The following is a 16736-nucleotide window of genomic DNA, read 5'->3' on the forward strand; positions in this document are numbered from 1 at the left end:
ATTTACAAGTGACAGGAAACTTCTCTAATATTATTAAAATGTATCCGAAATGGCACAAAAATCATCCAAAATAACAAAAAAATGTCCAACATGATGAGAACTTGTCTGAAATGACTCCACAATTGTTCAAAATTACTTAAAATTTGTCCAAAATAAGCAAGAAATCAGAGATTCATACCAAAAAATGTCCAAAAATGACTAGAAAATGATTTAAAAAAGTCACAAATTTTCAAAAAGTTACTCAAAATTTATTCAATTCCATAAAATTGCCCAAAATGAGGAAAAACTCAAAAATTGTCCAAAATTACTAAAAATTTGTCAAAATGTTTCATAAAAAGTCCACAATAATACTATATAATAATATTATTCAAAAAATCCCCCGAGAAAGTCCCAAAGGCCTCAAAAATCAACCAGAATGACACAAAAAGTCCAAAATAGCTTTTAAAAAAAGCCCAATATAGCAGGAATTTGCCTGAAATGACTTGGAAATTGTCCAAAATTTCTCAAAGATAATAGTAATTTTACCAAAATGTCTCATAAATCATTCAAAATAACACAAAAAGTCCCAAACAATTATACCAGTGGATACACCCAATGCACCGTTAGGAGGACGATTGTAGGTTATTAGGGTTAAAAACTACCCAAAATGAGAAAAATGTCTCCAATGTTACTCATATACATCCAAAATAACTTTGATTTTACCCCAAATTGTGCAAAATTCTTCAATTTGTTCACAATAATTTAAAACTAATAATCAAAACGATGTAAACATGTCCAAGATAAGAGGAAAACCAAAGCTACTGGATCGTTTCAGGATAGTTCTCATCATTTTGGACATTTTTGGGGTGGTTTTGGATCACTTTTTTTGAATAATGTTAGAGAAGTTTTTCTCATTTTGGGCAATTTTACGCATTTGGATAAATATTTTGACAATTTGTGACACATTTCAGGCACGCTTTTGTCATTTTTAACAAGTTTCTAAGGATTTCATGCATAAATTTGGACAATTTATGAGACATTTTTGTCAGTAATTGATTGTTCAAATTTGTTCAATGGAACAAATTGTTCCTTATTTTGGACAAGTTTTGAGTAATTTTGGACAATTTTTGAGGCATTTCAGGCAAGTTCTTGTTATATTGGACATTTTAAAAATTACTTTGGATGATTTTTGAGGCCTTTAAGATGCTTTTTGAATAATATTAGAGAAGTTTTTTTCATTTTGGGCAGTTTTTAGGCGTAACAACCTGCAGTCGGTAGATGGGATGATCAATAATTTTGGACTTTGGATTTTTTTTTTTAATAACTTTGGATGATTTATGAGACATTTAGGACAAATTATTCTCATTTTGAGCGATTTTTGAGGCCTTTGGGACAATTTTTGAATAATATTAGAGACGTTTTTCTGCAATTTCACGGAATTAGATAAAATCTGAGTAATTTGTTGACAATTTGTGACACATTTCAGGCAAGTTTTTGTCATTTTTAACAAGTTTCAAGTCATTTTGAACATTTTTAGTATAATTCTGGATGATTTATTGCTTATTTTGGGCAAATTTTGAGTCATTTTGGACAAATTCCAAGGCATTTCATCATGGTGGGCATCTTTAAAATTATTTTGGGATGATTTTTGGGACAATTTTTGAATAATACGGGAGAAATTTTCCTCGTTTTGGGCAGTTTTTAACCCTAATGACCTGCAGTCGCCCCCATATCGGTGCATTGGGATGATTTACTGACATTGAGCTGCTGAGTTTCCACAAAGTCCCACAAAGGAACAAACCAAAGTTTCCTGGATGGAGATCTTTGGTGCAGTGTTCATTTTAGACGTCTACTTTTCATTGCTGGTAAAAGAAAGAAAGAAATTCTGTGTTTTTTAATGATTTGTGTTGTTCTAACATCTCTGATTCTCTCTTCCTCATTCTGTTTCCGTGGAGCTGCAGGACTTCATGCTGCAGTAAATAAGTCATAAATACTAAATTAAAGTTTGGAGTTGAGACGTTTAGAAGCCTGAAGCATCTCCATGTCTGCTGAGCTGCAGCTGAAGGACCATCATCCTTTGCAGCCCCCAACCCACAGCGTCACTTCCTGTGACATCACTTCTGGTAAGCGAGGGGTGGCCGTCTCTTACAGTAACTGCAGCCCGTTACCCACAATGCATCTGAAGCTGCTGCCACTTCTAAGAACTGAGGCTGAGTTTCCCCACAGCAGCTGAAGCAGCAGAGCTAGTGTGGTCGCTGAGGGACTTCACAGTGCAGCACAAACACAGCAAAAACACAACAAAAACAAAACTAAAACACAAATAAAACACAAGAAAAACACCACAAAAACACGGATTTATCTCAATTGCAACTTATGCAGAGCGAGAACATCATGGGTGGAGTTCCCCACGGCTCGATCCTGGAGTCTCTCTAAGTTCATATTTACATGCATGTACTTCTAAAAAATTGAAAAATTTATATAAAATATTAGTTTTTCTACCTCAGGACTCACCTTTAGAGCTCAATAGAAATCAACAGCAGTACAAACACTGTTAAAAACATGGATTTATCTCAGTTAAAACTTTAGTTTGCTATTTTTTATGCAGAGTGAGGAGTCGGAAGAACAACATCGTGGGCAGAGTTCCCCACAGCTCAATCCTGGAGCCTCTCTAATTTCAAATTTACATGAATTTGCTGCTGTTTGACAAATTTTGAGTCAGTTTTCAATTATTTCAGCAAGTTTAAGTCACTTTGGGCAAATTTTGTGCCATTTTGGATATTTCTGTCAGGCGTTAACACAAGTTTGAGTCATTTTGGACAATTTTAAAAAATATTTTGGAGATATTTTAGCCATTTTGCACAGGTTTCAAAGTCATTTTGAATATAAATATTTACCTTTTTACAGCTTCAAAAAACTTTTTCTATTGATCCAGTATGTCAGAAACCAATAATTCAGGCTGAGGATTTTTACAGATTCTGTCAGTTTGAAGTGGTCTATTTTTGGCAATTTATTTATTTATTTTTTTAAAAGATGACTTTTAAGATAACAATTAAATATCAAAATCTGAATTCCCAGTTGAACACAGACTCACATCTGAACTTTAACAGGATGTCGATTGAAGAACAAAGCTCATATTGTCATATTTAAAGAAAAGAAAAAACACAGAAAGTCAAAATAAATCAGTTTTATTCATTACATTTGTACCAATCAATCATAGACAATAAATAATAAGTCACAACAGTAAGATTCATTAAATTATTAAAACCTTAAATTAAATAAATATAGAGAAACTACAGCATGTCAGTAGAAACATCCCTGAAGAGTGTAGTACTTGTACTGCAGAGGGAGGAAATATACTGCAGGGAAGTACTTGAAGGACTCGTAGTACTTTGAAGTACGTCAGTATTAAACTCTGGTGTACTTTGTGCTGTAAACGTCATCGTCTTCGTCTTCGTCAGTCGATGCTAAATTACACATAATTTACTGTAAAAATAATGAAAAAAAACCTGAAGATCCAACATGTTTTGATTCATATCAAACCAATTTGAGTTTTTAAAACATACAAAAGTAAAGAAGTCAAGTATTTCCAGGTACTGATTATCAAATCCTTTCACTGCGTTCAAGTATCAAACTCCAAACTTACACTAGAAAAATCACATTTTTGCAAAACTAGAATATTCACTCTGCTTAGGCTGCTGGTTCACTGTCGACATAATAAATATAGATATGAAATAAACTGAAGAAAACTTAAATATCTGACTAGTTTTTTACACGTTTGGACATTGGTTTGTGGTGAAATATCCTGCATCCCTGTCGTTGGGCTTCAGCCTCTCAGAGCCATTCTGGACTTGGCTTGGCGTCGCCGCCGCCGCCTCATGGTGTCGTTCTGAGACACGATTCCGGCCTGTTCCAACATCCTCGGCAGCTCGAACAACGCCTTGGCCTGAACCAGGGAGCTGTTGGTCTGAAAGGGAAACACAAACGGGAGAGTTTTAGCATCAAGCAAACCACAGAAATGAATAATAACAGCACAACACATAGCTGAACTTTCTCCAGTTTTATGAGCTGTCACTATCTATGCCTACATCATGGCTCCACATGGAAAAGAACTGACAGAAAAATATGGTTGCAAGCCTTCAGAAAGACGGAGAAGAATCCAGGAAGATCAACTCAGTAAAACACAGCTGCAGAAGTAATCAGGAGATCTAGGAAGAGTCGTAGAACCACTAATCATGGCTGCAGTGGTCGTCCTTCTAAAAAGACTCCACGGACAGTGAACTACTTTCACAATCTAGCTGTGGAAACCAAACCACAGATGCTTCAGACTTGGTTCATGAGTGAGCAATGGAAACCAGAGATAGTGTGAAGATCTGACAGTGAAGAACATCAACTATGGATCCATGACGAGACGAGTCAACTTTTCTATAGAACATGAAAAGAAGCTTGACAATTGTTGGAGAACGCTCTTCGGTCAGATGAAGATAAATTCGTTGGACTCAGATGGAGTCCAGATGTTTGGTGAGAACCTAACCAGGACTACCACAGCAGATTCATGGTCCTGACAGTGAAGAACGGAGGTGGGAGTGTGGATGAGTGCAGAAGGTGCTGATGACATTTATAGATGCAGAAGTTTGAAGAAGAGGAATGTTCCAGTAACGAAAAGCTTCTCAAGAAGAAAACCTATGACCTGGATGAGTTTGTACCTCGACTGTTTATATTTTAGTGAATCTAAACTAGATTTTAATTTGACAAAAGGCAAAATACTCCACTGTCCAACTCAGAATTAATCTGATTACTGGGAGGTGATATTAAAACTGTACCTGGATGCGTCTGAGGCCGTGAAGCTCATGCAGAAGCTTCTCCTCCTCCTGAAAATAGCCTTTCTTCAGTTCCTTGATCTTCCCCAGCATGTAGGTGAGGTTGGACCTGACGCTTTGACCCGGCTGCAGCCCAGTGCCGGTGCTGGGGGTGGTGGAGTCAGCGGTCGGGGGGGTGGAGGTGGGCAGTTGCCTCAACATCTGGCCAAAGAGCTTCTCGTAGGTCTCCAGAACGCCGCTCATGAACACCATCTTCACCTGAGGAGCAGACGGACAACAAAATCAGTCATCGTGGTCCTTTATAGTTAAACCAGGTTAAAGTACTGATGCTTCTTATCGATAAACCCTGAATCTGTTGGATCCAAAAGGTTTCTGAGAATGTTTTCGGAGAGATCAAATGAAACTAAAAGTCTAAAATGTCACAAAGAAAATTATAAGTGTGGACTGGAACCAAAGACGGCATCACAGAAGAACCTTTTTGAGGTCCACAAAGAACCTTTAAGCAAGAGGAACCATTTCTTCAAACGATTCTTTGGCGAACCCCTAGAGATACTTCAAAGAACCATTTAAAAAGCAGCTTTATGGGCACCATAGATAGCACAATAGTTCTCCAAGGAACTATCTTCTAGATACTTCTTGATAATCGTTTAAGGAATTTTTAAGCAAGAAAGTCAAATGTTTTCTGGGTTCCTTCCATTAGATATCGATATTATATCACATATAATCAATATTGTGGGTTCTGAACCTTTCAGCAAACAGAACAACAATGGTTCTTAAGGGGGATGGCTCTTTAAATTCCGAAAGGTTCCTCGTTTTTGGTGGGGTTATTTGGTTTGGTGGCAGGTAACAGAGTTACAAAAAATGATTATCAAGTTCTGTTATCAAACTAGAACCAAGTGGGTGTACGAAGAACTATCTGGAAAATGGTTCCTTAAAGAACCTATTTTTGCCTCAGTTCTTCGGAGCGCAATTAATGGTGTCTAAAGGAACCATTTTTTGAGGAACTCTTAGGAGAGCCGTCCTTTGTGGAACTAAAAACTGTCCTTTTACGGCATCACGGCAAAGAAACATTTTTGGTTCCAGTTGGACCCTTCGTTGATGCCATCTTTGGGTTTGTGAAACTCTGATGGACATTTCTCATGACCTTATGAGGTTTTATAGAACAAGCCATGATGAAAACAATCATTAATTGCAGCTCTAACCAAATAGCTCCAGTTAGAACCTTTAGTACTTTGAAGAACTACATAAAGTAAGTGAAGAACCATCCACTAATGAAAGAAGTTCTTCAGCTGCTGGTGGCTGAAGGTAACAGTTGGGTGTTTTATTTGTTTATAAAGCTACAGATCAGCAGCAGTGTGTTGGTTTTAATGTCAGACTAACTTCTACCAGCCTGAAAATGTTTCACACAGTGGAAAAAAACTCTGTGGTTTCACCCACAGGAGCTAACCTGAGTGCAGAGTGGGCCTGAAGGGAAATACCACTCAGAAACATGAAGCTTCTATTCCAGCTAACCGGTCTGAAACTCATTTGGATACAAGAATCAGGAGGTGGTGGCTGATCACCATCTCACACCTTCGTTCTCTGTTTTAGTTGGATCTGAGGTCAAAATGATGAGGAAAAGCTGACAGAGATCAAAGCAGATAAAACCTTCTAAAACAGCATCTAAAAACCTGACGTTCTCCAACCAGCCAGAAACCATTAAACCCACCAAACGATCCAGATTCATAAAATATGTCTGACATTGACACACATCTGAAAAGATGAGTCACAAAAAGTGTCAGGACCGGAAAAAAAATCAAAAACTAACACCTGTGCTGCTGAGGTGAAGGAAAAAGTAGGTGGGAAAACCCAAAGTGGGGCAAAAACTACGTGGTCTTTATGCTAAAGACCCTTCAGTACCACCAGGGACACTAAAATATGACGAAAACCACAAAATAAGATCCCTTTGAAACCAAAGGAAACACAATACTAGTCTAGTAATTGATCTGGACGAACAGAACATCATATTCTTTGATCCAAACTGACTAAAAATTGGTCAAAGTTGCCTTAAGTTTAACCCAACTTAACTTCATTGCCAAAACTTTTCTCCAACGTTCTACCAGACAGAGTCCAACTAGTTTTACTACTTTTGCTTTAGGACTTCAAACCAGACAACAAAAAAGTCAACAAACTTAAAAAAGTCGACATGTTTTCTGTGTAGTAGTATCACTTGTCGTGTGACAGAAACAGGCGCTAATTAGCTTTTCCATTCCAGTCCTCGTTTATAAACCCGACACCGATCACTATCTTATCTTGTAAACCGCACGGAGCTTCACCAGAAGGCAGCGAGTCGAACGCTGCAAACCAAACAGCAGACTCTTTGCTCAGCTCTCGAAACCGATGATTGTAGGTGAAGAGTGAAAGTTTAACTCGGAGTCTGACAGCAGCTGCAGAGAGGCTGCACTCTGCAGAGCGAGCAAAGAAAAAACAAAACAACACAAAAACCTCAACACAAACTCCAGAAACTGTTCACAGAGTCTGGCGCTGCCGCAAAAGACCTGAAACCTGGAGAAGACGGAAGGCAGTCTCTGCTGACTCAGTGTTTACAGGTCAGTTAAAGACGGTGGAAGTAAACAGAGAAGAAACAACATCTAGTGCAGTTTGTACACCATTAAAGAAACTGTAAAAACAGACAGAAGTGTTGGATTATCTACTTTCCAACTGTCCTTGAATGCATCATATGTGACGTCGAGTTCAAAAACAAAACAAATCCAAGCTCAAAATCAGAATATCGCATTAAAACCACTTTATTCTACATGACTCATTTAACCCTTCTGTTGTCTTCATTTACAGGCACCAAAAAATATTGTTTCCTTGTTTGAAAAAAATCCAAAACTTCAGCAAAAAAATTCCCCAAATTTCTGAAAATTTGCAAAACCTTCAGGAAGAAAATTCCAATAATTCCTTAAAAGTTTCCCTTAAAAGATTTACTTAAAATCAAATTCAAAATCAATCAAATTTGGCAAGAAAATTCTTGTAAATATTTTTTAAAAAATGAGTAAAAATCTTCCAAAAAAATCCTAAAAATATCTACAGTGATTCCATATATATCAGTAAAACACCAAATAATTTTCAAAGATTTCCCAAAAATGTTGAAAATGTTGACATCAGAAGTTTCACAGTGAAAACAAATTTTTTTTTTACATTTTCAAACTTTAAAACGGGTCAATTTTGACCCACAGGACGACACGAGGGTTAAAAACTCAACAAAATTAAAGGATTTGCACCAGATTCTCTAAAAAAATAAAAACTCTGCTCCCCTTGGCGCAACCGTGACACCATTAGCGGCTCGACTATGACGAAAATTCAAATTCAGAACTTTCTAGAGACTGAGAGGAAAATCAAAGCTACTGGATGAATAAATAAATGCAGCATGGCTCAGAAACAGCGAACAGAGGAGCGAGTTGCTGGAGATCCACTCAGCATGGAGAAACATCTTTCTACAGATGATCTTTGTCGAGGCTGGTAACATGGAAATGGTTCAAAATCTACATTCATGGCCAATTTTTGAGTCCCAGCAAGTTGTTGTCATGTTGGGCGTTTTTTTGTGTCATTTTGGATGATTTTTGAGTTCTTTGGGACAATTTCTGAACAATATTATACAAGTTTCAAGTCGCTTTGGTCAAGTTTTTCAGACAGTTTTTACCAGTAGTCATCCTCATAAAGGTTCATGAGGTGATGTACCGACGTGTTTAACTGCTAAAGTTCCTCATAGAAACAAACCAAAGCATCTCAGATGGAAATCTTTATTACATTTAACAAAATGTCAGCTTGTGATAGAAGAAAAAAAAATCCAGAAACTACATAAATAAATATTAAATTTTAAATTATATTTGAGAGTTAATGTAATGTCAGGATGTTAACCAGTTAGCCTAGCTTAGCATAAAAGCTAAAAACAGCTAGCCGGTCTTTGTCCAACATCCAGAAAAATGCCTCTAAAGCTCACCTGAATCCCGACTGTTTAATGTGAGGAATTTAAAAGTTGTTCTGAAAACTGTTTGTTTTGTTGCTGCATCAGGAGTTTTACTTACTTCTCTTTTTCCGTCCGGTGGGTCTCTGGGGAAGATGGGCTTCCCGGAAAATTTTTCTCTATTTGAAATTTTCTACAAAGACAGAAAGACAAATATTTTCAGTTTTTGATCACAGTCATGTGGACGTTTTAATTCAGGTAGAATAAAATCCAAAGACGAGGTCCATAAACGCAAATGACAGCTTTGAAAACAGGCCTCTGTGGTGCATTCAAGGACAGTCAGACAGCTGAGATTTCAGACATTTTCAGTTTTGTCTCATTCTGTTTAAAGGATTGCACAAACTGTTTGGTCTAGAGCAACTTTTTTCTAAATCCAATGTAAATGTGAAACAGATCAAGAAATGTCCTGAAAAGGTTCCTTATTGGTGCGTTCAGGGACTGTCGGGCATCAGAGTTTAATCGATGTTGCTTTTTTTAAAATCACCAAATCATAAACAAGAGACAAAAAATACTCAAATATGTTGCTAAATAGATTCAAAAGATAAAATTAGTTTTGCTTCTGCGATTATACTTCACTAGCTGTTGTCATGAATGGTGCATTCAAGGACAGTCTGACATCTGAATAACTGTACTTGAACCAATACTTGAAAACAAATACAAATTTGCAAATTAAACAACTGAATGATAATTTTTGTTTGGTGTTCGTTTGGTTTCTTGTGGTAGATTTCCTTGATTGTCTTCTCGGTGCATTCAAGAACAATCCGGCATTTGGGATTTGATTGTGCTGCAAAACGTTTCATTGACAAGATGTCATCAGTTGACAAATAACCAGTAAAGAGCTTATTTCTGTAGTTAAAAAAAACTTTTAAATTGCAGCTACAGAAACTGATTAAATATTGAATGAATCGTCAACTATTTTGGTAATAATTTAAGTCATTTGTATGGAAAAGTGTAAATTTTATGATCGCAGCTTCGTAAATGTGAATATTTATGGTTTCTTTCCTCCTCTCTGACAGTAAACTGAACATCTTTGGACAAAACAAGACATTTCACACCATTTTTATCGACTGAACAACTGATCGAGTAATTGAGAAAATAATCAATGGGTGTAGTTAAGAATTTAAATAATGAGCTGCAGCCCAAGAATGAGCCTAAATCAAACCAAAGTTCACTGGAGAAAGTTCCAATTTAAAGCCTGGAAGATGTATTAATCCTGATTTTTAGCTCCAAATTTGTTCTCCTCAAGCAGATTATAGGATGAATTTCAGTGAAATCGGTTGTCATGTCATGTTTGTTTTGGAGACCTCCAGTTTAGATTTCCTCTTATGCAGCAGCTACATTTATAAATAAACTAAAACTCAGGAAGTATGACAGTCTGTGGTGGTAAATGAACCAACATTAGCGATTCATTTCAATGAAAAAGCCCAAATTCAGATTGCAGCTTCTTAAATGTGGATGTTTTGTGGTTTCTTTGCTCATCTAGGACAGTACAACTAATGGAAATACTTTCTCATCTTAAACCCACTCAGTGTCTTTGAATGCACCATGAAACACAACATTGCTGCCCCTGCTAGCTGCACTATGACTTCCTTAGTGATATGTAGCAGTTTAAAACACAGAGGTCCTTTAACCACAGGCTACATGCAGAACGAGGCTGCTGTGTTTGCGGTGAGAGCATCATATGTGAAACAGACCAGAGGAGGAAGCTGGAGTCTGAAGCAGAACAGCTTCTTCTACTCACATAGTGTCGCAGCAGGTTCTGGATGGTTTCGTTCACCCTCTGGGAAACGTAGATCCCTCTGACCTGGCAGATCAACAAGAACAGGGACAGGCAGACTGCCGTCCTTGCCGTGGCAACCATCCTAGCAACGCTTGTATGTCTTCAGGAACGTCCGGAGAGTCGTGGGTTCGATTCCCGATCCTCGATTCCACCGGTGTCGGCTGTGGAGGCTTCGAGAGACCGATCAGAGTCTCGACTGGCTGACAGCTGAACTCAGAATGTTCGACCCGAGCTGAAGCTTTTATAGCGAGAGAGTGAAGCAGCGATGATCTAGGTGTGAAAACTGTGGTTGTGCTGTTTCCTTTAAATCACCAAACTTCATAGAAGCCACTCAGGGGTCTCCCACTCACGCATGTCAAACACAAATCGCCTGCCCACTGCTCAGCCTCACTCCTCCCAGCTGCTTTACTGGAAGCAGTGGTCCTACTGGTCAGACTGGGAGCTCTGCTGGACAGAACGGAGGCCCGAGAATGGAATCGATGGGGTGTCAGAGGAGGAAAACGCGACACTTTGCGTTGGAAGTGTCAGATCCAGTCATGGAAACCATTACCATCGCCGATGGTCGGGATCTCCCCTCAAGTTTCTTTCCCCCAAAATCCGATCAGAATCATTTTAAATTTAGTTTTCCCGAAACCAACCCCCAATCTGACGCCATAGTCCAAAATAAAACACACCTCAAGCACTTTAGAGCTGCTGAAATAAGATCGATCCGATGTATGTGCACAAGAGCAATGCATTAAAAAAACTTTCAAATTGTTCGTAAACATCCACAAGTGGTCAGGAAACTTAATAATAGTAAAAATAATAAACCAGACATACAAGATACCTTACAAAACATAAAAGTATACTAAAAAAAAACTGAGAACTGTTGCACCAATTTGAATGAATTGTTTCATTTAGTAACATGCAACTGAATAAAGTTCAACTAAATTTACTTTAATACCACAGTTTCAAGTTAGATCGACTCAAATGAAGTTTGCAACTAAATCTGACAACTTAAATATTCACTTTACCCAGGTGTATAATGTAAAATATGATTTTAAATTAAACTGTATCAAAATAGTTTGACAAAAGGTGGACATACTGTAGAGACAAACTGTAATTTCTAGTTGACAGAATCCACAAAAGTAAAATGTCTTCACCAAAGCAGAAAGGTACAAGAGATTCATACTTTATGTTCAAAAAGAGACAATAAAACATTAGTTAAGACTTACACAACTACTCAAATTTCTCGGGTCACCCAGGTAATTTCATGTTTTCCATGAAAACTCCCACTTTTATCCATGTGCTAACATAACTGCACAAGGGTTTTCCAACCATCAATTAGCCTTTCAATACCATTAGCTAACACAATGTAGCATTAGAACAGAGGAGTGATGGTTGCTGGAAATGTTCCTCTGTACCCCTATGGAGATATTCCATTAAAAATCAGCTGTTTCCAGCTAGAATAGTCATTTACCATATTAACAATGTCTACACTGGATTTATCATTCATTTAATGCTAACTCCAGAAGAACATTTCTCAGTGACCCCAATCTTTTGAACGGTAGTGTATGAGGTTTGCTGTTCTGACTGTAACAAGGAGTTTGTTGGAGCTAAAACAGTCAGTTTGTTTTAATTCTGCACTGTTGGCTCAGATCTGAGGTGCAGAATAAAGTGTTAAAGGTTCTCAGGTGCACAGGGAAGCCAGAAGATGTAGAGATTTAAAGGCAATGGAGAGAATCTGAGGTTGAATTCTGGAGGCATTGTGAGCTGATTGAATTTGTGGTTTTGGGAGACAATAAATCTGGAGTTTGTGGCTGAATGTTTTGTTTGCTGATTGTGATCCAAGGTGAAATAAGTTCAGTTTAATCTGTGTTAAGTACAAGGAAAGTAGCAGCCATCCAGTCTTTTGTAGAAAGTGCAGATTGTCATGGTTTCCTATAGTGGTATTTGAGATGTAAAACAGGGAGTCATCAGCGTAGAGGTGTTGGCTTCAGGGGTTAAAGGTCGACTAACATGGCCTTGAGGCACCAAATATGTTTGCTTTGTCCGAAATCATCCACTTATATCTCCTTCCTATCTATGAATACTATACAGTGAACTATGTACGAAGCTCCTCTGCAAACTTTCAGACTTTACTCAAGTATCGGTGTTATTTCCGTCACTACTGTCGCTCAGTTAAAACATATCGGATCGATGTAGCTGTGAACTGACCAGCATTTTTGTGGTAAATTCATATTATACTAACCATGCATTTTAAAATTATTATCCAGAACTGAAAATAATTTTTCTTCTTTCTTTGTGTTGTGATACACCGCTCTACTTCCATTAAACATATCAATACAAATCATTACTTTTACTTCTAATATTAAGTGCCTTAACTCACGGATTTGTGTCGATCCTGTTGATATTTCAACAAGTGACACATAAGAAAAAGATATATTCCATAGAAAATACATCTCAACACCAGAAAACACATCTTAATGCTACAAAATATGTATTAAATCTAGAAAATACATCTAACGCTATAAAATACATCTTAAAGCTATAAAATACGTATCAACACTAGAAAATATGTCTTAAAGCTGTAAAAAAAAACCAGTAGTATCAATGTCAGAAAATATATCCTAATTCTACAAAATACATCATAACACAATAAAATACGTCTTAACACTGTAAAATACACTATGTAGTATAGTGTTTTCTGAGAGTAGTTAGCATGCTAACATACCACTGAAATGTTCTTCTCTGCTTTCTGTATGACGAACTGTTTATTGCAGATTGTGCATCTTTTACCCTTTATGAACCATTATTTTGTAGAATGGTCTGACTCATCATCATTTAGGGATTACAAATGTCTCAACCGCATAAATCTATACAGGTAACCAAAAACGGAGCTCTGTTTGAAAAGTGTTTAACAACACCGTAATTTCCTGGATTATTCAGAAACATTTTTAACATTTCTTTTTTTCCACCAAAAAATGTTCAAAGATTTCCCAGAAATGTTGAAAATGTGGACATCAGAAGTTTCGCTGTGAAAATATTTTTTTCCCCACATTTTCAAACTTTAAAACGGGTCAATTTTGACCCGCAGGATGACACAAGGGTTAAACCTGTATTGATCCAGCAGCGGGGAAATTTACGGTGTAATATTCTTAATAGTTTGTATTTATTTAACACAGTCATAGTTTTCTTGAGGCTCAGCATAGGATACAGGGATGGTGCCCCTGCAGATCTACATCCACTGAGTTGGACTGATTATAAATTCCAGGCCCTTCTTGTAGGAGAAGAAGTTGATTTAATACAAATGGTGTTTCATTTCTTGTCATACAACTGAAAGACAGACCTATGGGTTTCATACTTGACATACTTTATTGTTTTTTCTAGTAATTTTTCATTTTTGTCAACGTTGCTTTTCAGACTTCTTAAAAAAGAAACCACAGCAACGGTCTAGCTGACTTTACATTCATGAACTAACACTCTGTTAGAACATTCCAGAGAAAATATAATAACCTAATATGGGTGTGACGTACTTCTTATGGCTTTAAAACAAAACAATGATGTAGTTTATTAGTTGAGGTTCAGTTACATTCTGGACTAATGCAAGATCTAAAACAATGGACTGACACTATACATTGATTTATTCTTCTATAATGCATCTGTATCACATGTGAACTGATGCATTAAGCTAGCAGCATTTCAGGAAACATATCACAAGGTGCAATAAATTAGAATAAAACTGAGGCTGGCAGGCAAGACAGGAAATAAACTCACGAAGCTGATTCAGCTGTGAAGAGTTTCTAGAAGCAGATCGAGTCTCCTGCTCAGTTTATAGGAAACGGATTAAATATACAAGTATACATACGAGGCTTTTCTTGTCAGCTGCACATGTATTTATCTATAAATACACAGAGTGACACAATTATGTGAAAAACAAATGAATTCCTGAGTAGCAGAGAAGCTTAAAAATATTGTTGCAACATGCAGCAGGTGGAAAAAACCTGCCAAGTGAAACCAGAGGAGGGTCTGTGCTTCAGAGAAAAGCTTTTATTGTAAATAGGTGGGAGTGGCACTTTGAAATTTGGAGCAAAATATGAATAAAATATGACTTTTGAATTGACTACATAAAAATATTGTCTCATTGGCAGTAAAGTTAAGTTGTATTCTAGTCTTCAGTGACTGCTTGTTGAATAAAATAAAGTAAAATATTCTTTTAAAGTAGTGAGAAAACCATCTCAGTAATTTGTAAATTTTGTTTTGTTTGTGATGTTTTTTTATGAAGGCTGAAACATTTACATGCTTATTCACAAACTATGAAATTACCAATAGTATATGATGATATTATATATATAATTATATAGATGAATAGATGGAATGATAAGTGAAATAGACTATTTAGTGATAAAATATTATTCTGTGTAGCTAACTATTCACTGCAGTTCACTGTGCATCATTTTATCCAATGTAAAGATAACATATAATTCCTAAGCTTCGAAAGCTAACATGCTTGCAAGCTGCTTGACAACTAAGAGTTAGCAACCCATTTAGCTTATACTTCATTTAGTCAGAGCAGAGAACCCATTTCATACAAGTACATGAAGAACCATCCTCTAAATAAACAAGCTGAAGAAAGAGAACCTTCAAGAACCATTGTTTTTCTGGGAGTATATAACATGCTAACTGCTATCAAGCTCATCAATTGAAAACATGCTAAAGTTACATTCTTCCATTTTCTGTATAATGAACAGTTTACTGCAGACTGTATATCATTTTATTTAATATAAAGATAGAATACAGCTCAAAAGCTTTTAAAGCTAACATGCTGACAATGGAGAGCTAGCTCAGAGTTAGCGACCAATTTAGCTTATGCTTCATTTAGTCAGAGAAACCAGTTTCACAAAGTACATGAAGAACCACCTAAATAAATAGGCTTTTAAATTGGTGATGACATTTTGAAGAATGAGAGCCTTCAAGAACCATTGTTTTTCTGGGAGTAGCTAGCAGTACTAGCTGCTATCATGCTCACAAGTTGGGAACATGCTAGTGTTACGTACTTCCTTCTGTTTTCTGTATAACAAACAGTCTACTGCAGATTTGCATAATTTTATTTCATATGAGAGTATAAAGCTCAAAAGCTTCAAAGCTAACATGCCAACAACTGAGTGCTAAGTTGGAGTTAGCTACCTAGTTAGCTCATCACATTCACATTTTAGCAGAAGCACCACTTATAGACAGCTTTTAATTTAACATCCAGGTTGTAATTATGATGCTGAACTCACATTTTGTCACATAGACATGCTAACAATTAATATTATGCGTCAGGAGTTTCTTACTGTTTCTGCTGAAGACAGTATATAGCTCCACAGCTATGAAAGATAACAAGCCTGCTAGCTGCTTGACAACTGAGTGCTAGCTTACAGTTAGCCATTGAGTTTAGAACATGCTAGTGGTGCACACTTCCTTCTGTATTCTGTGTAACAAAGTGCAGATTGTGTGTCACTTTATTCAATGTGAAGTTAATATGTAGCGAACATCTTTGGAAGCTAACAAGCTTGCTAGCTGCTTGTTAACTGAGAGCTAGCTTGGAGTTAGCCACCTAGTTAGCTTATGCTTCACTCATATCATATCAAAGTCACCACTTTCCACACTTGGACACAGCTTTTCCTATCCAAATTGTAATTTTGATGCTAAACTCACATTTAGAGTAGCTAGCATGCTAACTGCTATCATGGTCACAAGTAGGGGGCATGCTAATGCTACATACTAACTCCCGTTTTCTGTATAATGACCTGCAGATCGTGCATCAACTTATTCCATATAAAGTTAATATGTAGCTTAAAAGCTTTGGAAGGTAACAAGTCTGCTAACTGCTTGGCAACTGAAAGTTAGCTTACATTTAGTGATTTAGTTTAGAACATGCTAGTGGTACACGCTTCCTCTTTTCTGTATAATAAATTGCAGATTGTGCATCAGTTTATTCCAAATATATATAATATGCAGCTTAAACACTCTGGAAGCTAACAAGCTTGCTAGCTGCTTGTTAACCGAGAGCTAGCTTGGAGTTAGCCACCTAGTTAGCTTATGCTTTACTCACATCATATCAAAGTCATCAATTTCCCCACTTGTACACAGCTTTTAATTTGCCATCCAAGTTGTAATTATGAAGCTA

General features: G+C 36.9%; 1 protein-coding gene across 1 annotated transcript; it reads right to left on the reverse strand.

Annotated features, from left to right (window-relative positions):
- Positions 1 to 3148: 3148 nt before the first annotated feature.
- LOC118471830 (interferon gamma-like) lies at positions 3149 to 15438 on the reverse strand. Its single transcript, XM_035958553.2, has 4 exons — positions 10547 to 15438; positions 8867 to 8938; positions 4800 to 5054; positions 3149 to 3943 (listed from the first exon to the last, which is right to left on the reverse strand). The coding sequence occupies exons 1-4, from the start codon at positions 10664 to 10666 to the stop codon at positions 3803 to 3805; spliced, it is 588 nt and encodes a 195-aa protein (XP_035814446.1). The 5' UTR covers positions 10667 to 15438; the 3' UTR covers positions 3149 to 3802.
- Between the last annotated feature and the right edge of the window lie 1298 nt (positions 15439 to 16736).

The sequence above is a fragment of the Amphiprion ocellaris genome, chromosome 21 (genome assembly GCF_022539595.1).
Source record: "Amphiprion ocellaris isolate individual 3 ecotype Okinawa chromosome 21, ASM2253959v1, whole genome shotgun sequence".
NCBI classification, from domain to species: Eukaryota; Metazoa; Chordata; class Actinopteri; family Pomacentridae; genus Amphiprion; species Amphiprion ocellaris.

Bases quoted from the DNA above. Each gene is read 5' to 3' on its own strand.
- LOC118471830 (XM_035958553.2), bottom strand. From the start codon at position 10,666: ATGGTTGCCACGGCAAGGACGGCAGTCTGCCTGTCCCTGTTCTTGTTG. The intron at 5,055-8,866 runs GTAAGTAAAACT...TCTGCTCCTCAG, and splicing joins CACCGGACGGAAAAAGAGAA to GTGAAGATGGTGTTCATGAG. The intron at 3,944-4,799 runs GTACAGTTTTAA...TTTCCCTTTCAG, and splicing joins ACGGCCTCAGACGCATCCAG to ACCAACAGCTCCCTGGTTCA.